We start from the raw sequence: 23,828 nt of genomic DNA, 5'->3' as shown, positions 1-23,828 counted from the left end.
TATTCCTGCCAGGCTTTAAAAATCCTTATTTAAGCAAACCTTCACCTCTGCAAGCCTGAAAACACATTATTACAACCTGACTGGGCATTTAGCTACCTAAAGCCTAACAGTTCCCCAGTAAGGTTAAGTGGCTAAAGTGATATCTTGGTTAAATAAGGAGGTGTAAAGACAGACAAGTGAGAGAAACAGGACCAGAATGGGAAAATAAGCTTTACTTTCCTTTAACAAATAGCTTGAACTTCACTGGAGTTTGATTAGAAGCAATAAGGAGTTAGGACCTTCACTGAAGTATTCAATGTCTTCCTTCCAATGTGTTGTACATTAGAGTAGAGTGCTTCAGCATGTAGTACATGGAAGCACAAGAATTAATCAATGAACTCCTGTTTTCATGTGGAGTCACTGAATGGTGTATGCTATTTTGAAGGAGGATGCTAGAAAAATACTGGTCTACACGTAGTTCCTTAGGCACAGCTCTGCTGCTAAATTACAGTAACATACCCCAGTAACTGCATTCATTAGCCTATTGATTTTTCCTCTCAGAAAATGAGTTTTTACATGAGGATGGCTACAAATGAAACTGAAGCAGTTGAGGCTCTACAGCAGAAAAAAAGTCTCACATGGCCATTAAAAACTGTATCCTGCACACCCATATTTACGCAGCAGAAGTAAGCTACCTGGAAAAAAATAACCCTTTAGTTAGTTAGTTAAAAATTCAGGCATGATCTACAATTCATGGTCACTCTCCTGTAGGTTAATACAGAACTCTGCATGATAGGAAGCCCTCTGGTGACAGAACAGCATGAATGTATCCAAAACTTGAACAAGAGACAACACAAGAAAAGTATGGGCTTAAAACTGTGATTCACTTGGGAAGTTGGGTGGTATATTACAGCTTTGGTAGTTTCCTTGCGATTTTCAAGCACCAGGAGTGTCACTTAAATGAGCTGAGAAACTACAGATTAGCAGGAGCTGAGTGGAAAAGAAAGACTGTATCAAAAGATAAAACAAGTTATAGTGGAGATTTTGAACTCAGGGTGGTACTATATACAGAAAACCTGACAGTTGTGGGCCAAGGAAGACATAGCGTGGTAGAGAGAAACAGGTAAAGATAGCCACAATTAAAACAGCACACAAAGAGCTTATAACTCGGCACACAATTCACTTAGCCCATAATAAGACATCTTCAAGACAATTTAGAATTTGTGTGTTCTCAAAGAGATAGGAATCCAGGTGTATTTAAGAAATGATTAAAATGAAAGGTGAAGAAACAGGTCAAGACATTCCACTGCAAGATTAAGACCAGTAACAGTTAGCATGTATGAGAGTTGTAGCTTAATCATTTCTACCTATGACAAAATTTAATTTTGCCAACGTGTCTTCATCACATACTTGCATAAAAATCAGTTATCTGCTGCACCAAATGGGTAATGCAGATGAAACCTCAATTTACTTTAACATCATATAATACATTATTAAAAAATAGATTCAAAATCCATCATAATAAAAGTTTCAGAGAATAATTTAAAAAGCCACTATACATCAAATATCTGTAAGATAATGCTAAAGAAAAAGCTGCCTCCTGAAATACTTGTTAGGTGTCAAAACTAAGGCAGTATGTTTACAGCCTTAAAGGACTGACTATGTTCTTTGGGAAGCATGCTTGTCCTACACCCATTCACAGGGCATCTCTCAGCAACAATAACAAATACCATCAGAGAATGAATATTGATCTCAGTCACACCTGGGGGAACATCACAACTGCAGGTCCTTGTTGCTGTAATGAAGAAGCCATTAAAAACAACCCTTCACACTTGGAGTCTTCACCCTCAGAACAGCTTTTTGCAGGGAACCATGTTCTGAAGTCCTACAGGGAAAACAAGTCTACTGCAACAGTGCTTTGTCACTGAGTTAAGACAACAAGGGATTGGATAAACTCAGGAGCTTAGCTATCTTATAAATTGCTATTTAAGTTCCATCCAGAAGATGATCTGAGTTGAAAGAAGTTGAGAACTGTGGACACAAAATAAGAAGATGACTAGTGACAGAAGTGATGAAAGGCAGCAGTAATAAAGCATAAGACAAGAGACTAACTTTAGGCACATTGCTCAGGAAAAATTTGTATCACTATTACATGCATGTATAACTTATTTGCTAGGGGATCAAACTTAACCTGAAAGGAAGCCAAACATAACACATCAGGTTTGTTTTCTTTTTTTCTTTTTTTTTTTTTTTGATAGGTGAAACCAACATAGAATATGCTCTTATTCTTCTCTGTGCCTTTGCAGATGGCCACATTTGGAGACTAGTTAGTGGACCAGATTAACCCTGGTCTGATCAGCAGCTGCCTTAGATGTTCAAATAATATTTACTACTGTTACACATCTTCACTAAGCAGAAAGGTTTACTGCACAAAAGAGGGACGTACATTATGTAGCGAGACATGATGCTGAGCTGCAAGCTTCCTTAAAGACTTTTAGTTAAGAATGCCAATGGTTATTTTTTGAACCCAGTTCAAACAACATGCTACGATGCATCCCACGCAAATCAAACAATGACTGCAAGTTAAGAGCTCTTTAATTACAGAAAAATAAGTCTTTAATTTCATCTCAGATGTCATTTAAGACAAGCACTTTCAGTATAATAGTCCATGAAAAACAAATGCATACAAGTATGGTAGTTAAGAGCTCTCAGTGAAGTCACCATAAACTAGAAAGTTGTAGCTGAACAAAGCTTCCTATCTGGTAGAACTTCAACAGCCATCATTGCACACAGTTATGTTTCTTTAAAAGGTTTCATTTAAAATAAGAGTTCATTTACATGTCTGGAGGGAAAGGCACTTAGTATTGCAGTTTCCAGAACATGATTTGTCTGTCTTCCCCTCCTGTAATAACACTGTTGCATTGCTCATTCATCCACACAGACACTACAGCACCTGGGGAAAAAACAGATTCAAATGCAAGTGGAATACTTAGCAGGATGATGAAACAGATCTTTTAAAACCACTTAGGATCATCTAATCATTAGTTTGAATTACACTGACACCATATATGCTATGCATGTGTAACATACATGTGCCATATAGCAGGCTGCTAGGTGATTATTGTTCCTATCCACAGCAATACTCTTGTGCCACATTGCCTCAGTTTCTCTGGGAACCAGAGGCAGAACGTAAATTGCAGCTTAAAGTGCAGATGATGACACTGCGGCCAAGGGTTCCTTGGAACGAGGGGAAGAGATTTCTCCAGAAAGTTTAAATTTAAACTCTGCCATTTGGACTTTTTCCCATTAAAATTGTATTAGCATCTTACTTCTAGCATATGGCTTGAAGCTCATTTTAGCTACAGAAGGATCTCTATGTAGCTTAAGTTCAAGAGCTTATGTAGGGAAGTTTGATACAGCTGTTCATGAAAGTATCCTTAAGAGCCTTGAGACTGTGTACCTCGTTCAGACTTTCTGGCTGCTAATGCATTGAAGACTAGGCAGATATATGCAAGACTACTTTTAATCCCTATCCACAACAATTACTCTGGTGAACTCTACTTTGTTGTTAGACTCACAGTCCAGACAGACTTGACATCAAACTGTATTATGTAGTCTGTATTGCACTTTAGGGCTGTGAGTTAAAGAAAACATTGACTTTTGAGATACTACACAAATGTGGCTATCTTGTTACTCTTCCACCCTCAAGCCATCCCAGGTCATCTGCCTTTGCTCAGTAGTCTTATAAATAGCAACATTCCTCCACTGTTAAGTTGCCTAGGAGAATCCATTGGACCTACTTTTGTTCTGGCACTCCAGGTAACATTAATATCAGGAACCACTTACTGATCAAATTATTCTCAAACTTGTTTAAGCCAACATACTTAGACAACAGGAATCTTCCATTTGATTTGAGAACAAGAATAGTTCAGGCATACCTCTATGTCCTTTGATTCTTTCAATAACTTTTCCTCCAAGAAGGTCCCAAATCAATAATTCACCAGACTGACTTCCTGATAAGATGGTATTTCCATCCCATTTGAAGCACCTGCAAAGTAACTCCAATCAGTTCATTTCAATCTTTTGTATAATATGAGCTGAACACTTTTGAACTGAGCAAGCCAAAAAGAATTAAAAAGGGACAGGTAAACCAGAGGGACTTTAACAAAGCCCCTCTGGAAAGGTTATTCCCAAACTATTTTAAAGAGTTATGGCCCAAAGTTGCTGCTGACTGCACTACACACAGCTTCTTCCTCTGCAGGGAAGCCGGGGCGGGGGGGGGGGGGGGGGGAATATATCCTCATTACACAAGATGATCCATTCAGCTGTACTTGTCTCCGGTTCCCAAAGGCTCTCATGAACTACCACTTTCCATTTGTCATTTCAAGCTTCAGAAACAGTCACTTGAAGAAGTGGGAAGAGAGAACTTCCAGGGATGCTTTGCAAAACATACTGATGAAATCAGCAAGATGTGCAATGTAACAGGACTCCATGTACAGCCGCTATATTTTTATTCCAGTAACTGAGTAAGCATTCCAGCAATTTACCTGCGTGACCTATATAGGACTGTATGTGTTTTGGTTAAGGAAACAAAAACTATTCAGTGATTGCTGTTTAATTATAACAGCTAACCTTTTCTTAGTTTATCCAAATGAAAAGGAAGCATTGCTAAATAAAGATTATTACCAGAGATGATTTAAGTAAAAACTGTCTCCCCATTAGAAACGTTCATACCTCAGAGCTTGTTAGCTACAGCTCTCACCATTTTTTGTGGAAGTTAAAGTTAGCGTGAAAAAACAAGTTATTTGCTTAGGTACTTGTTTGTGTCCATGTTTGGAAACCTTGGCCATAGCAGAGAACACAGTAGTATGTCAGCCTTTGCACTTCGATCTATTGATTTAAGTGACATACTTCTTGGCAGTCTTTAGTATTACTGCCCTCTTCATTCTCTAAAAAGAGATTCCATGAAACTGCTGAGACCAACCATCAAGACATTTCCAGAATGCCCTAAGCTGGGCCACGCAACTTCGACTTCACACTCCATATTTTTTCAGTGTTACCTCTGTGGCTCATCAGCAGTTACAGAAGAAATAAGCATTCCAGTTTGTACATCTATTACTTTAAAACAGCTGTCCTCTCCTGCACTGAGTAGATGTCTGCTATCTGTACAAAAAAAATAGAAAGTATGTTTACACATACAGCTGTAGTATCAAAGTAATCTCCAGCACAGAATGTTGGATGTGATATTGCCTGACCTACTTAGTTTACTGTAAAGTATCTTCAAGAAAGCAGTAATAAACATAGGTCTAGAGTCTAGTATGGCCTTGTGTACCACTAATAGGCTAGCGGAGATGAGTGTCAAACCAACATATCCGAGCATTCTCATTTTATTAGTAATTCCAATACCAGGAGTATACTAGTTGAAAATGGCAGTAAGATTCCCTTTGCAACTCCCTACAGTGCATATTAGATACGGAAATCCTACATACCAGGACTAAAAGCAGCATCAAACACAGTCCCAGAATGACATGGCAACTGGTGCAACACTGTCGCTGTAGTAACATCCCAGATACTAACAGTACCGTCTTTGGTTCCAGATGCTAGTATAGTATTTGCAGCATTTAGGTTGATTGTATTTACCTAGGAAGTTAAACATCCCATTATTCTACTCTTCTTTCACGTGAGTCATCTTGAGATAGGTTTTAAACATGCACAAAGCACGCCCTTCATCCATAAGATTGTTTTATTTACAGAAGGCTTTTGCATTTAATCATGCACTATCCTTAATAAAGCGTACTTCTTGAAGCCCTACCTAAAAAAACCAAAACAACAAAAAAAACCAAAAGCTCTTGGTATTTTAAAATATTTATTTGTAGAACTGGAAACAAACTGACTTTTCAGACTACTTTTAATACACAAACTCTATCTAAAAATATAAGACTTTAACCTTTAAAAGTAAAATTCTTCTTTAAACAAACAAACAAAAGACAGAAACAAATGATACCTAGGAAGTGTTTTTGATTCTCTGGTGCAATTCTGACATGCTATCAACTGTTTTCAATACTTGTCCATTAAACTAAAAATTTAAAAGGTTTAAAATACATTAATTCTACATATTCTGCAAGAATAATATTTACATGTTACAAGTCTAAACTTGTAACTGCATATTTAAGTGTGATAAGCGGTACAAAATATGTTTATATATTTACAGTTGAACTCAGTAACGATGTTTTTTATAGCACAACAACTCACTCCAATTAATTCTTTTTCATTGGCTTGCCTTTGGCTAAGATGCTTTAATATGAAGACAGAGAAATGGAAGGAGAGAGGGAGGAGGAAAAAAAAAAAAAAAACACAAACCAAAACAAGCAACAAAAAAATCCAAAAACGTACCCACGCACAAACCCCAACAAGACTAACAGGAACTTTGTACAATCTGAGCAAGACAAATTAAAAACCTGCCTCTGTTTAATACTGCTGCTTCAGTCCAAGAGTGGACATTTCAACCAAGGAAGCAGAGGACACTGCAGTTAATTTTTACTGTACCTTCAGCCTGTCCTTTCTTCTTCTAGCTTCAGCATTCTCATATCTTGACTTTATTTTAATTTTAATGAGCAATTAAAGAATAATCTTCAGATTCTGAGATTTTATATCTGTATCTTCATACTTACACTAACATCATGTTCTAACTCTGCAAGCAGTTCAAAGTGGTGTTTTTTATTGCTCAGGGTCTCTCCAGGAACACAGTGCCACACCTATAATGCAAGCATTTAGGTTTGCTTGGGAAGCATCAGGATAATTCTTTGGATAATTTTCTGCATTACTGAATTCTCACCTTACAAGAGAGGCATATTCACATTTACACAAGCAGCCTACACAACACAACACTGCAACAACAAATGATACTCGAGCTCATTTAGCCTGAGCAGAGCAACATACTAACCGTGACTTTGCTGACTCCAGATGGATTACAGAGGCCTACCTGAACAAGGATATATCACTGCACTGAAAGTATACTTACCAAAAGCCATACACAAAACATTTCAGGACCTTCTCTCCTGCCCCTAAATTGCAAGTTGCCTTTCCATCCAAAAGCATGCTGTTTTGGTTAAGAAGTTTATGGTCTGCCTAACTGAAGAACATAAGCTCCAAAACTATTACACTTGAACTTTTAAACAGTTTGCCCAAAGAAAGCACATTTTGAGTAAGTTAGAGTGAATGAAATTTCTTTAAAGTAGCCCTTCAGCTTCGGAATAGAGTTGACATAAAGGTAATGAAGGTAAATTTATTGTAATACTGGCTTATCTGCTTCTAACACAGCAGGTATATCCACTGCAAAACATTGGCCTGCTGAATATTAGAGTACTAGTTATTGAAGTAGCTGAGGTACAAACCTTCACAGTGGAATCCCAAGATGCAGAATATAAACGCTCATCATGCCAACAGACCTTACTGACTGCATCATCATGTCCCATTAAGATGTCTTGCTGTCTTCCAAATGCAATTGAATAAAAATATCTAACAGGAAGAGAGTTATACAACATCACTTCTTCAGAAAACTTGAACAGTGCGTTCTAACTAAATTAAAATAACTCTGCTTCTACACTTTCTAAACAGCAGTCTACTAAAACACAGAATTATAGACAATGCTTATCAATGGTGAACTTCTATGCCGTTATCTGAAACCTTAGCATAACTATCAAGCCACCCAATGTAATTCAGTAAAGTCAGTAGGAAGTAAATACACACATATGATTGTCCCATGAAGAACATATGACAGTGGTATCTCCTGGTAAGATTAAACAAGATGACAAAGCCTGTAAGAAAGAGGAAAAGAAAGCAGTGTTCAATTTCTAACCCTAAATCAAGTAGAAGTACTTTAACATGCTTTTCGAGAACAAGCAGCATTTCATCTTTTACACCAACAACATACTGGCATCATATGAACTTTCCTTAAGAAAAACCTGATAGGTTGGCTACTGAACATGCTGTAAAGCAAAAATACTGAATTCTTAATAGTACAAACTTAGCACTAACATTCAGAAATGCATGCAGAACTATGATGGATCTCCTGTTTCAAAATGCTGGTAGATAAGGATATGGTGTGTTATTCCTCACCCAGGAGGAACTGGGTCACTTCTCCATCTTGCCAGCTACTGTCAATTCTAGATGCAAACAGCTAGCTAACTAAAAATAAAGCTTTCCTCTGATGTTTGTGCTCCATAACAGCTACTTATGAGCTCAGCTCTTTTAAAGAAAGGTAATTATCTAATTTATATCATTCCCCACAAGAAAGATTCTTTACAGACAACTGCACTGTTACCTTACCATCATTGGAAGCGTCAAGGAAAAAAAAAAAAATCAGCCTAAGGCTTCTACTGGCATCATTACTGTTCATGTTTTAGATCTATTTTAAAAAATAGTAAGCAGTTGGAGAGTAAAGAGACTAATGTTTCCAATATTGCTGGAACAGATCAACACTAAAACTAGAGAAGAAAAAACGAAGGTATACAAGGCTCACTCACAAGAACATGACTTCTAGCCTATTAGAGAAGAGGTTCCTTTTTACCCAGTCAGGAAGTGAAATTCTTAAGTTTGCCTTAGCTAAAGCATTAGGAATTGCTGAATCTAGATTCATCTGCTAGTGTGCGCGCCACGGCATGCCCAGGGTCTTGTTCCTGCAATTTATTTGGGAATCTGCTATGGTAGGCTATGGCTTCCAGCTGGGCAACATCTGGCCCCCTCATCCTGGGGATGAGGGGGCAGAGGAAAGCTGAGGCATCCTAGGATATTGTCTCAACAAAGGTATCAGAACAGGACAGTTGCAAGTAGATCTTTAACACCCAGGTCCAGCCACAGCACTCACACACAGAAAATAAAATATAGAATACCTCTGCAAGTTCTGGTTTAGAAGCAGAAGAAAATGTTGTTCAGAAGTTGCCGAGATCACTGTTCATCAAAAGAAGATGGCCTAAATTCACAGTGTAAATTCCAGTCCCAGTGCTCGGTCTTCCCCTATTGATCAACTCGTAGCCTTAACAAACTTGGGACCAGTAGGGCAGTCAGTACTGGGCATGAGCACCAGAGGGGAATTTAGGCTTTGTAATTCTGGGCTTAATGACTATTCAAGATTGTCTACGAAGACCCCTCTGCACATGCCAGACTATTTTTGTCTACCGTAAGGCATTCCCTAGATAGCAGGGAAACTCAGAATAGAGCTAGCACAAAAGCAAAAATGCAGCCACTTAATGCTCCCTTTCTCTGTCCAGAGGATGTGCTCTCTCTCACTAGAGGCATGAGAGTCTCAATTCACTCTGGTAAATTATCCACACAAAACAATTGAACAGGCAGGGGAAGAAAAAAAGGCATCAAAGTAGCTAAGAGCCATTTATGTGGGTAGCTTTCAGAAGACTCTCAATGATCTCATTTTTATTGTGACAGTGACTCACCATGCTTGAAAAGGACACACTTCTCTGGAGTGTTTTAGATTCTTTGGAAAACATCTTCAAAGTTGAATCTAAGAATAATGGACAAAATAGACAAAAGATAAAAGAACTGTTTTACATTACAGAAGCTGGTAACTTTGCTCCAGTTTGAATATTCAAATATTTAGCTATAAAAAGCAGGTAAGGGTGTCTCATAATCCTTGCAAAACTCTTATAAAGCTTGCAAGTCAGACCTGGAACTAGCCTGCCTTGCACCAGTTATACATGGACTCGCAGGCCCACTAAATTCCAAAACAGAACTCCAATATCAAAAGGGAGAAATTACCACCCCCCAACCCCAGATTCAGATAGTATTGAAACCCTTGAGTCAAAGTGATCTAAAATTAATAAATAATTTATGCACTAAACAAACCTAAATTTACTCACAGGGCACAGGAATTAACTAAGTTAAATACACAGAATAGATGACTTGCAAAGCTGACAATCCAGAAGTCAGACAGAAGAAGCCTTTATATGTAAATACTGAAAATTCTCTCAGACAGTAAGAAAGTACTGAGTATGAAGTAAGGCCAAGTCTTGTATTTGGTAGAAGACTAGTGCCTCCCCTTTCACAAGTGTGCAAAAACCAGACCCAAATGATTTTTTGAAAATCCCATTTAAGGTTGCCTTCATTTTGCTCTCAGTGAAGATGCTCAGGGATTCAATCTCAACTACTTTTGAAAGTATCACAGTATTTTGTTCACAAAACATTATTAGGCATTATAACCTATTGCTGAAGGATTTGCACTGCAGGATCTAGTAAATACCTCTGCAGTAATACTCACCTTGGGATGTAGTGAAAACAGAAGAGCCATTGCAAGTGACTGCTATTCCAGTTATTGCCCTGTTTAATACAAGCAAGCTTATAGGTGATTTCATAGGGTTTGAAATTTAACCACCATAATGTAAATTGACTATTTACAATAGCTGAAATTTGTTATTTGACCTCTGTGAGAGTTAGATATTTAAGGAGATTGAAAACCCTAAAGCAGTTTGTTATATGCCTAGAGACAAAAAAAAAAAAAAAAAAAAACACCTTGGTACAGTATGTGAAACATCAATACAACCTCCCCACATCATTCTGTCAGTATTTCATCCTCATCAGAAAGGACATACCTATGTCAAAAGAGAAACAGATTCATGTCCAGTCTTCCCAGTCTGGGATTAACTACAATAAGTGTCAGAAATCTGCCTACAAGCTGATACTAAATACCACAAAAGTCAGGAATCAGAATTCACACATCTCTTCTCCGAGATGGGCACTGTCAGAGTCTTAATACTCTAAAGACGTACCCATCAACTAGCTTACAGTAGGGGGTTAGTCATTAGCAAGTATAAAGCACTATGTGCTGCTGAAATTTTGTTATGCAGAACTATTTCTGTTTTATTCTCCTTTGGACAAAACAAAACAAGAAAAACAGGAGATTAAATCCAAGTCTCCCCACGTGACCAGGATTTCCCTAACCCTACCAACCTGGTAACAGGTACCCCTTTTCAAATATATAAGCAAGTATTGCCTTGTTTCCTGGACATGAGAAAGAGAACGTCTCCCTTCTAGATTAATTTAGGGTCACCAAGAAGGTAGTTGCACTCAAAGTATTAAGAGATCCTGCATCTACTCCAGCCACCAGGACAAGGGACAGGGCCAAAGGAGAACCTACCCTTTAAGAAGAGGCTGCTGTTGTCCATTACTATGTGTTTTTAAGTTCACCCAGAAATGCCCCTGCTGGTTCAGGACACCCTAGGAATCCATCATAACAGTAGTTGAGTATGTGGATTCCTAGATAACCTATAGCTGGAGACTGACAAATAGCTCATACAGGAACAGCCCTAGGTGTGCAGAAGTTGAACTTTAAAAGTGTCTTAATTTTTCAAATCAAATAAAATGGGGGAGGGAGGAGAAAGAGTTGGGTAATTCCCGAGGTTTTACAAAAAAAGTTATCTGCGTCTATATCTCTGTATCTTTGTTTATCTGCTGCTATTACAGCTTCAGAGAAGAGTAATCAATATCTACTTTAGGTATTAAAATGTTAATCAACATTGCTTTAGACCTGTATAAGGACTAAAACCAAGCTGATATCGGTCCTCTTCTGGACCGATAATCCCTCATAAACTCGTATTGCGTAACCAAATCAACCAAGCAGTCTCAAGGGAAAGCATTTACCATCATTCAGATTGACACACAGATTTCTCTCTCCCCCACTACACATCCCTAACCCCTCCCCCACCAAATTAAGTGGAACAATTTTGACTGTGAACAATACACCACAAAAGAAAAAGCAGTGCTTACTCTTTGTGAATTTTATATTGCTCATCTAATTTTAGTTTGGCAATATTGCTCCAAGCAAGTGTTATGCTTTCTTCTGTTAAGTCTTCAAATGATTCTTCATTTGGAGACGCTACAGTAAAATGCCACAATAAAATTTCATCAGAAACAGAAAATAAAAACATCAATTTCAAATAACTAGATAGCTGAAGGTGCAAATATGAAAGTGCAGAAATTGTCACGTAGGAATTAAAAAAGTCTCCTTTCAGGTTCTTGGTTACAGTATTTAGTCATCTTATTGTCTTTTTTCCAAATCTCTTCCTGAATACATAGGTTTACACAATCAAAAAACATTTTCCCCTGAAAACTAGGGTTTTTAAACTGAAGACTTCACTGAAAATATTTCCAAAACGGAAAAACTTTTCCACAGGGATGCTTCGGGATTCCATAGAGATGTCAAAAGTTTTCTGAACAGACAAGTAACAAGAAAGCCACCTACTGTTACATAACATGTGCTTTTATTAGTCTATTTTATCTTGTTATGACTGTTACAACTTCGTTTCACTACAGCATTTTAAAATTTAAGGGATAAGGAGGCAATGAAATTAACTGAGCCAATTACGTGTCAGCTCCTATAAAAAACCAAAACCCAACAGGAACCGCAGATCTGTGAATTAATGACGTAAGCAGGCAGTGCACTACCACTACAGCATACTAATGTATTAACATTATTAACATCACATATAACTTTTAAAGCCAAACATGCCCTTTGGATGCTACCAGCTGCCATGCTAACTAGTGCCTTTCACATCTCTACTTAAAAAAAAATAAAAAATAAAAAAAAATCAAATGCCATCAAAAGGTAAGCAAACTGAGGACAGTCAACTGGGGACAGGGGGAAAATCATCCTTCCATATGATACTTGGGCTGAAGCTTCAGTCCAGTTTATAGTCAATTACTATTCATATGATAAGGACCAAAGCATCTTCATTTCAAAATCATTTAATTTCATTTCAGTCAACATAGGAACTATATTGCACATCCAACAGAAGCCTGTGTTGGCATTAAATATCTGCTTCTTGTTTTGGAGGCAGTTATTCAATCAGCATTGTCTCTACGCTACATGCTGAAAGCAGTGACTTCTTAGATTTTCATTCAGAAGTTACAGAAGATTAAGCATCTGGATACAAATGCTTTTTTAATTAATTTCTTAGAGTTCATTGAGACTAGACCAATTGACAGACCCAGAGATATCCCTGTTCAAAACCTGAAACTTTTAAAAACTTTGTTTTAAAGCACCACTTGTAGTAGTTACAGAGAAAGTCATTCAAAGCTGCTATCACATCAGTTTGACTCCGATTCCTTCCCATAACTTCACAAACGGAGGTTGAACAAATCCAGTGGAGACTGTTAGAGCAGTCTTATAAGGCAAAACGCAGAACGAGAGCTTAACAATGCCTATATTTTCAAATTTAAAACTAGCCTCGTCAGTTTGTCTTTAATAGTTGGTTCATGCACTTATTTTGGACCGGCTAACACTGAAAGAGGCCAAGAGAGTTACATAATGAAATCCCATAGGAAAAAGACACAGAACTTCTCAAAACAACATATTAATTATCTGTTATACATTTACCTGGAGATTCAGCTATGGAAACACCGTGACTAGATGTTTGAGACAAGCTTTTAAACTTAGGTATTATCCTTCGTGGATGAGGAATTGTAAACAGCTGCTTTGGTGTCTGTCCAAACTCCAAGATTTGTGTCAGCAGAGCTACTTTTTCATTGGGGTCCATAATACTTAAAGGGGAGGCCGGGGTGGGGGTGGGAAGACAAAGACATTTCATTAAGGCAATAATTATTTTCCTGAAAGCATGGGCCTCCACGTGCAGTTACTACAGCACTATAGGCCATTGAAAATGAACTGATTTGTCTCAGATGTGGCAGGTGTTCATATGACAGCTCCATAATTTTAAGTACAATGACAGTATGCTCTTCAAAAAAACTAATAAAACAACTTCACAGAAATCAGACTGAAGAGGTGTTCAAGTAATAATCTTTCAAAATGTTAAAACTGACAACCTGATACTGGTTGATAGCATATTGTGGAATATAAAATGTAACATCTACAAAATTCATATATAGAGCACTTAGACAGCAGGGAACGTGGAAGGATACTGACAAACTTAGCTGACTGCTTTAACCAAAATATTCGGATGTGTTTTTAATTACCTGTTTAAATCCACTCCTCCTTCATAGGTTAATGGGTGAAACACTGGGAAAAAAATAAATTCATTTGTACAATGGAGATACACAAGGCTTATTTTCTTTGGTTTACATACCTACTGTAAATATACTGTGTTTTTACTCAACTAAGCAGCTAAGTCCTTTCAGCAGGCAAGAGAATTTGAGATCTTGCATTCTGATCTTAAATTTTCCTTCAAGTAAGAAGTCTATGAAGTTTGAGAGTAAGTCAGTCCTTCCATAAAGGATGGCTGACTTATTTAAGCCTTATTACATACCAATAAAAATACCGTTGCAAAATCAGATCTCTGTTCGGCTTCATCAAAAGACACACTGATAATACATGAGCGTCAAATCTCAGTGTCTTCTTCTCTGGACAGGTAACAAAAGTGTTCATAAAGGTCTACACAATCACTTGCTCATTTTATCCAATTAAAAAGCTGCTGTGTTAATAGCTGTTTCACTATGAGGATAGTGGCCACAAACAAAGAATTACTTTGGTGTGTTGGCACAGGAACATCTGTTTTGCCTTTTGACATAACTATGTTCATGCTAAGCTCCCTTCTGTCCCTCTCATCTACTCGGAAGCATTTGCAGGTCATTGCACTAACAAAAATCCACATTTCAGTACAAGAAGCCTAATATGCTTAAAAAGTACTCTCATTTCACAAAATAAAACATAGATACCATAATTTAATGCCAACTTGCCTTATCAAAAGTCTCTGCCACATTGTGACTGACACTTACGGCATCCAATCATATTGTAACCAATTCCTGCAAACCTAAAATATAGCCAATCATAACTTAAAAGACAACATGTGCGGGAGAATTAAAGAAAGTATCATGCTGTTACACCTTAGAAATTAAAAGCACTGACTACCAAAATAAAGAGTTGCTTATTCCTTCCCTCCCAGCTGTTGCTAGTAGATTTTCTTTTTTTTTTTTAAAGCTTATTCTATCTTGCTAAGCATAAGGCTTTGCTTTCCTACCACTGTCGCATATTCTCTGTTGCTTGTAGCCTTTAAAAGGAGCGGGACCTTGTTGAATAAAGAAAATGTCCTCACCCTTTAAGTTTGATCTGCTAATCTTCCTCTAGAAAAAGAACATTTCCTCATAAGATAGTAAGATATTCAAGCTAAATATCAGACTACTGAATGAACTAATCATTGGTATTTTTATTAGGTCTAGAGAAATTAAGTACACTGAGATAGCAATCGCAGTGTAACATCCTCTTTCGTAAACATTTACAACACCATACACATGCTCAGCGCAAGACTTCAAACAATGAGACTTGCCATATGTAGAGTAAAAAGAATACACACTATTACAGCTGCTTCGGCACAAGACAGACAAGACAGTCACCTGCATGCTTTTTCCTCTGCTCCCAATCCAAAGAAGTGCTAGCCTATTATTTCCCTTGCCCATTCTCTCAGGAGAAAAAAAAAAAATGAATTGAAATTCTTACACTGCAATTACAGTGTAGAAGTGTGAAACGCATGTGTACATGGAGATTTCTATAGACTTTTACTTGTAACTGGGAAACTCTTATTTCAATGTTATATTTTCACACTGCGCTGTGTGAACAAACAATAACATCGCTGAGGAATCTTCTTTCCTACCATTTTAAGTACATCTACACAGATGCAAATTACCATAAAGGCGATATACTTTACTAGAACAGTCACTATTTCCAGTGATGAAGAACAGTATTTCCTTTAAGAACCATGCATTCAAAGCATAGTCATGAATGTTCAAAACAAAGTGGGCATTAGGATACACTATTAGTTACTCATACCTGCCTAATTACAAAAATAGCAAAAAAAAGTCATAAAGTATGTGTTTACCATTGTGAGCTGCAATTGCTTCGCTTCCTTTTTGCTTGTAGCCAAATATTATGTCGATCCATTCATGGAGATGTTCCGATACGTACTGACTTTCTAAAGCCTCTTGGCTCTTCTGAAGAAAGTCATCAGGACCTGGCAAGAGAAAGTTTAGAGAAGATAGCCCCTTCAGTACTGGTAGCCATCTCCATAGCTACTCAAAACTAACAAACAAAAATGCCACGCCACACCCACAAGCCTTTGATTTGTTATGAAAATTAAATGCAACTATCAGTGTTTAAGAGTAAGAAATCCTTCAAAAGAAAACAGAATGAGCATTCTGGGGAAAAGAAGAATCATCCCAGGAATGGAATAGTGAGGACAGTCAAGCTATTTGTATGTATGAACGTTATCACCTGATGCCCAAGGGGGAAGCTCTACATCTTCAACAGTCTTTCCACCCTGTCTTTTTCCCAAGTCCAACTTCAAACCGTTTACTAGAAAACTAGAATCATTTTCATAAAATTCTGGAATCAGCTGAAAGAAGAGAAAAATTAAAAAAAGGGAAGTTTTGAGATTAGGTTGGCTTCGATCATTTTAAGTATCATACAGTCAGTAAAAAGCGGAAGTGATAGATGTTCACACCAGCCAACTTTATGGCTTAATCTAACTTCTCCAAGCCTTCCACTCCGTCAGCAGACAGGGGTATTGGAAACTTCCTTCCATTACCCTTCCAACTACTGTTAGGCTTCTTGAATACCAATATGACAATTCTGTGAGGTAAATTCAGTGTTTATAATTGAGTGGCATAAATATTTCTAAAAATGTAAGATATGACAGATGAATCCACTATACCTAAGCTCATCTTCAGAATTCCAATTGCATAGCTGCCTTCTCATTTTTAAGGATCAAGTAAGATTCAAGCCAAAACTCTAAAACAAATAAGTAGAACGATGACAAAAGCCTCACAAGCTAAGTCAGTTGTTTAAGACCACCATAGTTAACTATTCCTAATTCCACCATTGAGAACTTGACTATAGTATTAAATCAAAGCAAAACAAAAAACTGCACACCACTATAAACTCCTTTATCAAAAGGAAATATAATTTAACAGCCCCCACTACTTGATGATTAATCTTTCAACACATTCTAGAAGTACCCAAAAGTTATTGTTTCTATAAGGCTCAAAAACTAGAGATAGAAATCCTGTATCTTAACCTTTCCAGATGTATTATCATAACGCAGCCAAATCCTAGAGAGATTCCAGGAGATGAACTTGCTACATAAAATTGCATGTTTTTCCCCTTAATCTATTCTGATAATTCCCATTTATTCCAGTAACATATTCACAGTGACATTTTTTAAACAAAAAGACGGAAAGCAGAGAGACAAAAATTCATGCATTTACAGAGAAGGAAGAAAGGCAAAACCACATAAGCTTCACAAAATTCAGCCAATAGAGGGAAAAAAAAAAACAAAACCACACACATACAATAAAAACAGCAGCAAAAAAAAAATACACCCATAGGAGACATCTGAGAAGCGAAAGCTCAGCATGGACACCAAAAATAATTTGAATCATGTTCTGGCCATTTACCTCTTTGAAATCTGTTGCACCATCCAAACAGTTTTTCCAGGTTTCTGCAAGACTGGATAACACATACCAGCCATACATTAGTTGAAAAGTATTTAAAGACTTTGCACCCTCTTGATGCATATTTTAAAACAAAAACTTCAATAAGGGAATAAAAACAACCTAGTTATAGGCAAAATGTAAACAAACCTGTTGAACATTCTGTCAGCATGATCAAATTTTCCATTCTGCAGACAGAGCATGTACTCTGGTGCTAGGGAGAAAGAAAAAAAAAAAGTCATCAGCTTGCATTTAACCTTGTCCACTCTTGAGATAGCTGTCCGCTCATCAGACAGCATGCAACAGGTATCTTACCAACTCTAACAAGATAAAACAAAACATAACCCGGAGATGAATAGTGGCTCCCATACATGAATTTAGGGTCAGGCATTTCCTGATAACGTGTCTAAAACAACAAAAACAGAAATTAAAGTAAGATCTCCTGCTTTCCTTCAAGATTAAACATACATACAGTCTTTAAAAAAAGACACAGATTAGGACTAAACCCCTTTTTGTTAGATAAAGTACATTATAGATGGTCTGATTGCATGGTTATTACTAATAAGCCTATAGCCTTGTCTATATTGTCAGACCAACATAGTTGCGTTCTGTCAGTGATTTTGGAATAATTAGTTTACCAATAGGAGACAGTAATTTTATACAAAGAATTAAAATCCAAGAAGCTAAAAACCTAACTCTGCGACCATGTATTAGACCACTTATGAAAAGAAAGCCTGCCTATTTTAAGAACAGGAAAAAGTTAGTGCGTCATTATCTGCATGTGGAAATTTCAAGTGGGTGCTCTTATCTCCATATTTCCTCCCTTTAAAATGTCTTCCCTCAAATTCAGCATCTTTCTTAAGTGGAATGACTTAAGATTTCTACTAATTTAATTCTATACGTATTTTACTTTATACATTTGAATCCATTGGTCTTAATGTTTTATATTTCCAAATATTTTCACCGTATCTCAATGTCTGCCATGTGAATGGAGTTACAATAGTTAAATGCTTTGGGGATTTCTTTTTAAAAAGAGATAAAACATTTTTTTAAAGAGTATAAATATAAAATGGCAGTGAGAGAGATGAAGCAGATTCAAATATGATTTTAAGCTAGTGCTGACAAAATCAGTACTGATGAAATCAGACTGAAAATAAGTGTGAAAAATTTATAGGTAAGCTTGTCTATAATAAGGTTTAGACTTTGTTTTAGATATCTGCATAATTCCCAAAGGTCGCTCAACAGAGCTCTTATTGCCAATATACGTAAGGCCCATAATAAGCAGTATAACAAAATCCAAACCATACATACCAATAACCTATCCAGTCGTTCCTTATTCAGGGCACCAATTGGTTTACTAAGGTCACGGAATGTTTCAGGCTTTGTCAGATCTAAAAAAAAACCCCAAACAAACAAAAAACAGACAAAAACACCACACAAACTGCACACATCAAGGAAAAGTTAAGCTCTATGCATTTCTCCTACTAGACAGAATTTCCTCTTCCTCCTAACTGTAAAAGAAGAAAAATCTTACTCTAACTGGCCACACATCTCCTTCCTTCCTTGTAGATTTACTGTCAAACCTCTTGCTTCAGAGTTAGCAGTTACATATACTTGACAGCTATTGCAACAAGTCCTAATCAGTAGGAATCCTGCTACCTGAGGCACAAGCAAGTGGTATTCTCTTCTTTCTACTCACTATTTTGTCGCGCAATAGTTTAGTTCCATCAAACGACCATACTGGAGCGCCTGAGCAGGTGCTGAGGAACACCATGAGATTCTCCTACTCTGACTCTCCTCCTTGTTGAGGTGCACATCCACAAGCTTCTGACACAAACGGCACAGAGATCTTTATCAAGGAGTCTATCTGGGCATAAACCTTGTCAGTTGGCCTTTTTGTTTCAACTTGCAATATTAAGAATTGTAAAAGCTATCCCAAGCTGGAACACCTGAATTCTACACATGCATCTAGCTTGTTCCATAAAAAGCTAGTTTACTGGTTCTTCTGGATTTATTTGAATTTATTGGAACCTTTTGAATTTATTGGAACCTTTTGAATTTATTGGAACCTTTTGAATTTATTGGAACCTTTTGAATTTATTGGAACCTCAGAAAAATCTTTGAATGCCCTATGCCACTGATTTTCAAAGTGTCCAAACACAGGTTAAATATCAAGTATTTCACTTTTCACATACAAAAAAAAGAAAAGGAAAAAAGGATGTTGTATTCTGTGCACTAAACTCCAGAGTAAGGCTAATTGCACAAGATAACATCCAGTTTACTAACCAGAGGTGCATGTTGAGATACGCGCACTCAGTATACCCTCCCCACGGCTCATGGTGCTTCAGGCTGCACATGATGCATACACATACCTAGTACTGAACTAGAGTAGTCTGCTATGATCCAGGGAAATACAGGATACTGGGAGAGATCGTTGCAGCTCCTATCAGCCAGATTGTTGAGATGAAGGAGATATTGGTAGTTTGAAATATGCCCTCGCTGCCATTGTAACATATAACTTTCAGCTGTATGTTCTGTAACATGATTTTCTAAAATAAAACAAAATATTAAAGGTTTTGGGGTGCCCCTCCAAATCACAGTGCAACCGTCACTATGCAAGGTACTATAAAATAATTAAGAACAGTTGTTTAAAAGAAAATTTTAAAATCAAGTGGTAACTTTATGCTTAATGGTTGCTATACTCTATACATTTTAGAACACTTATTTAAACAGTGCATTCAACAGTAAAAATCAGCTAGAAAGTGTTGAAACTGAACATGGAAGCAATGGATGGCAAAGAACCTGAACTGTTATAGAAAAAAACATTTGCAGATCATGAACCTTTCTTGGCAATCAGGCAAGGCAACCTTTAAGATTTCAGAGTTCTAAAAGCAATTCTGCTAAGAGAAGAGAAAACAGTTAAAAGTACTTTCCTACTGGACAACTAAGGATGCCTGCTGACAACTAACTGCTTGTGAGAGTCATGCATGCATCTAAGCGAGATGCAATTTCAGAACCACTAAAACAGACTAGAAGACAAAACTTGTCCGCCACATAAGAAGGGAAGAATTATGCACAGAGATCCTCTGAAACATGAGCCAGAGAGTCAAGAAAAATCAAAACTGCACTATTCTATAATCAATAGTTACAACAGGCAGATATACTGGTGCAGGATAAACTGATGTGAGCATATTGATTTCATGCTATTTCTCCATCTTAAGATGGAATTAGAGAGGTTTCTTGTTCTTCTTAGTCCGTCCTATGGGTTGCAGGTTTATCAGAAGAAATGAGTCATTTGTTTTGTTAATATTTTTCTTTAAGCCATTTAAGGCAATGATCCAGTGAGCACCTTGCCAAATGCCTGAGACAGCAGAACTGAAGGAGGGCAGCCACATCAAGGTGACAGGAGCCCCACCAGGCAGCCTCCTCAGCAAGTAATCACTGTGAAACTACAACCTCAGGGGGCAAAGCATTATACACCCCACTTGTTCCGTTTGACAAAATGATTTAAGGTTAGGATAGGGTAGGCTCAAGCTGGAGATTAAAAAAAAAAAAAAACCCACACCCACACCCCACAAACACACAAAAACGTATTCTACCTCACCTCACTTCTTGAAATTCTACAAATAAGCAAAAAAAAAAAAAAAACAAAAACCTCAGCACCTTCCAAGAGGGAATCTTCTGCTGGTAGAAACAGCTGCTAAGGTTATAAGGTTACCACAACCACCTTTATCTAAAGGGCTTACTTTGTAAAAAGTTTCTCATCACTAACAAAAGAAATCCTTAAAACAGACTAAGGAGCTGTTTTGGAATGGGATCCCAAGAGAAAAGACTATCTTAACTCTTCCACTCATCCCCTTTGGCACATTTTTTAAAACAGGAATGAGTGACCTCTGAGAAGTACAACTGAACTCCAGTCTCCACAGGACTGGATGCTTTACTTCTGTCAATGCATCTGGAAACTTTGTCTTTGAAAGAGCACAGAAAAAGTTATTCTATTTCAGGCTTCGATTTCTGGATAACTAGCACGCATGTATTTTAGTACAGTGAAAATCATTTCAGGATCTCCTTCATTTTTGAAAGAAAAATCTGAAAAACTAAAAAGGATTCTCAGGGTAAGCGATCATTTCTTTGTAGCCTTAGTGGACATTCCAAGCTCTGGTGAAGTGGGGAAGACGTCTACTGATATTTAGGCAAGTTCATTACAATAAAACTAGAGTTCTGATACAGTAACCAGAAATTCTAAAGTTTACATAAATACTTTCAATATTGGCAATAAACATGAGCCCCAATGTTTCAGTTGTAGTTGCATTACAGAAAGTGAGGGATAAAGCTAATATTTGTTTTTTCAGCACACACACTAGCCTTTAGAAAGGTTCTGTTTGTGTTCTGCAAGAGATACATAACATTTCCCAGGAACTGATGCATACAAGATTTAATAGAAAGGAGAACTGAACTGTTTTGGAAAGGTGCTTTTCAAACATGGATAAGACTGAGGAAAGTTCATTTTTGTGTACTGGAAAGCCATTCATTACAGGAATGCTCAATATGATCTTTGGAAGTTAACTAGAAGAAAAAAAAAAATCCCCCCCCCCCCCCCTTTACAACAAAAACCAAAACCCAAGCAAGCCTTTATGTTCTCTCAGCAAAACACTATTTGGCTCAGTGGATCTTGTTTACCCCTTGCTTTGAAGATAGAAACTATTCTTTTTAGAACAGTACATAAAGTTGCATAATCAAAAAAAAAATCAGTTTCACTTTAATAATGTTATGTCAGCTTTCATGTTCAGGTCTTCAAGTACAAACAGAATATATGCAATTTTGGAAAGTTCATTCTGATCTTTGCTTACTTCTACCAAACATTGCTATAATAGCGTTAACTTCAGCTGTTTATCCTCCCAATTCTTTCCACATAGCAACCTAGAAAATTTCCCCTCACAAGGGGATTACATTAATAACAATAATAATAATAGGAAAAAAAAAGTGCTGCAAACCTATATATGTTGCAATAAGGAAATAGAGCTCATCTCGATCTTGATAGTTGTAGAATTTCAGGTAGATGTCAGAACACAGATCATTTTCTGTGCAAAATACTTCAAGTCCCTTAGAAATTAAAGGCGTGGGAAATAAATTGAAAATAATTACTGACAAGCTATGACATTCGTATTTTTATAGAACATTTCAGTTACCAATATCTGGAACTTAAGACTCTGATAAACTGGGCAATAGTTTGGCCCACGTATAGTTTAACATTTTGCTTTTCATCTCCCTTATTCCCAACCATAAACACGCACATTACAGCCAACTGAGCAAATAAGTTTACAGCTGTCCATAGATTGGCTCCATCTGAATTGTTTGAGGATAGGTTATATATTTTATGTCCTAAGTAAATGGAGCGAAGCATATACTTAGAAGTCCATTTAGTTTAAGTGCGTTTTGAGATAACACTTTTGTTTAAGACTGAAAATTCAGTGTAAACAGTGAAACCACACAGCTTAAGGTTCCACTGCAGCACTTGCATTATCCCTCAGTCACTTAGAGCAGGACTCATCACTCCAGTGTCAGCCTAAACTAGTGATCAGGCTCCATCCACGAATCAATTCCAAGAGAAAAATGCACCACGAGAGGGCAACTCATTCTATACTAAAATAGGTGTTTGAGATAAGTGGAATGAATTACCCCCTGGAGGTACTTCCTTCTCCCTCCCTCTACAATGACTGCTTATGAAAGAAACTTTTCATCCTTTACATAGTTGACCCTTCCCATTTCATCTTGTTGACAACACAGGGAACTAAAACACTTAAAACCAGACTGGATCTTCAAGTGCTGTTCACCATTTAATCCCTAGTTTCTTAAAAATCAGCTAACTTTTACCTAAAGATAAACTGACCAGCTGAAATGGTGTGTAAGAAATCACACACGCAGCATGAAGGAACAAATAAATTGAGCTTACCAACGGCATTAGGCCATGCCGTCTTTTATAGATGCGGCGCACATTTTGCAGTGTTATCTGTACTACAGGTTTCTGTGAGAAAAGACATTCCAAGAGGAAATATTAGCCTATACTTTTCTTCTACATTAACCCTTTCCAGTCAATCTGGAGTTCTTCTAGACTAGAGATACCAGTAGTATGAAAGCAATATCCATCCATGTCATTTTAGCAGTACAACAGTGATTTTAAGTAGTTATTTTAAAAGAGGAAAGAACTGTTGCTTCGTTCCCAAATAACAAAGCGGCTTGCAAAAAAAGCCAAAAACACCAACAAACAAAAAAACCAAACACACGCATACACACAAATAATGCGTTACCACTTCAATCTTCTACCAGTGACAATAAACATCCAAGGGTGTTCAAAAATAGGATATTAAAATAAAGAAGCCACGGGGCTGTTGGGCAAACTATTC

General features: G+C 37.2%; 1 protein-coding gene across 6 annotated transcripts in view; it reads right to left on the bottom strand.

Moving 5' to 3' along the window:
• Positions 1 to 2,572: 2,572 nt before the first annotated feature.
• The window catches only part of NSMAF (neutral sphingomyelinase activation associated factor), a 37,578-nt gene continuing 16,322 nt past the window's right edge, over positions 2,573 to 23,828 (bottom strand). For 5 of the 6 annotated variants that reach the window (XM_068932639.1, XM_068932640.1, XM_068932644.1 and 2 more), the window contains exons 11-31: positions 23,378 to 23,449; positions 22,419 to 22,527; positions 19,797 to 19,973; positions 18,736 to 18,815; positions 17,740 to 17,830; positions 17,575 to 17,638; positions 17,389 to 17,440; positions 16,208 to 16,328; positions 15,816 to 15,947; positions 13,960 to 14,002; positions 13,364 to 13,527; positions 11,755 to 11,863; positions 10,250 to 10,308; positions 9,429 to 9,496; positions 7,729 to 7,796; positions 7,374 to 7,497; positions 6,651 to 6,734; positions 5,469 to 5,619; positions 5,040 to 5,142; positions 3,918 to 4,027; positions 2,573 to 2,932 (exon numbers count right to left, since the gene is read on the bottom strand). In XM_068932639.1, coding sequence (XP_068788740.1) covers positions 2,838 to 2,932; positions 3,918 to 4,027; positions 5,040 to 5,142; positions 5,469 to 5,619; positions 6,651 to 6,734; positions 7,374 to 7,497; positions 7,729 to 7,796; positions 9,429 to 9,496; positions 10,250 to 10,308; positions 11,755 to 11,863; positions 13,364 to 13,527; positions 13,960 to 14,002; positions 15,816 to 15,947; positions 16,208 to 16,328; positions 17,389 to 17,440; positions 17,575 to 17,638; positions 17,740 to 17,830; positions 18,736 to 18,815; positions 19,797 to 19,973; positions 22,419 to 22,527; positions 23,378 to 23,449 — 2,076 coding nt within the window. In that variant the 3' untranslated portion in view covers positions 2,573 to 2,837. The remainder of the gene's footprint in view (positions 2,933 to 3,917; positions 4,028 to 5,039; positions 5,143 to 5,468; positions 5,620 to 6,650; positions 6,735 to 7,373; positions 7,498 to 7,728; positions 7,797 to 9,428; positions 9,497 to 10,249; positions 10,309 to 11,754; positions 11,864 to 13,363; positions 13,528 to 13,959; positions 14,003 to 15,815; positions 15,948 to 16,207; positions 16,329 to 17,388; positions 17,441 to 17,574; positions 17,639 to 17,739; positions 17,831 to 18,735; positions 18,816 to 19,796; positions 19,974 to 22,418; positions 22,528 to 23,377; positions 23,450 to 23,828) is intronic. The other variant, XR_011139215.1, reaches the window with a different exon arrangement.

Source organism: Struthio camelus, chromosome 2 (genome assembly GCF_040807025.1).
Source record: "Struthio camelus isolate bStrCam1 chromosome 2, bStrCam1.hap1, whole genome shotgun sequence".
Classification (NCBI taxonomy): Eukaryota; Metazoa; Chordata; class Aves; order Struthioniformes; family Struthionidae; genus Struthio; species Struthio camelus.
Note: the sequence above shows the minus strand (reverse complement) of the source record. Positions and strands in the feature narration are given on the sequence as shown.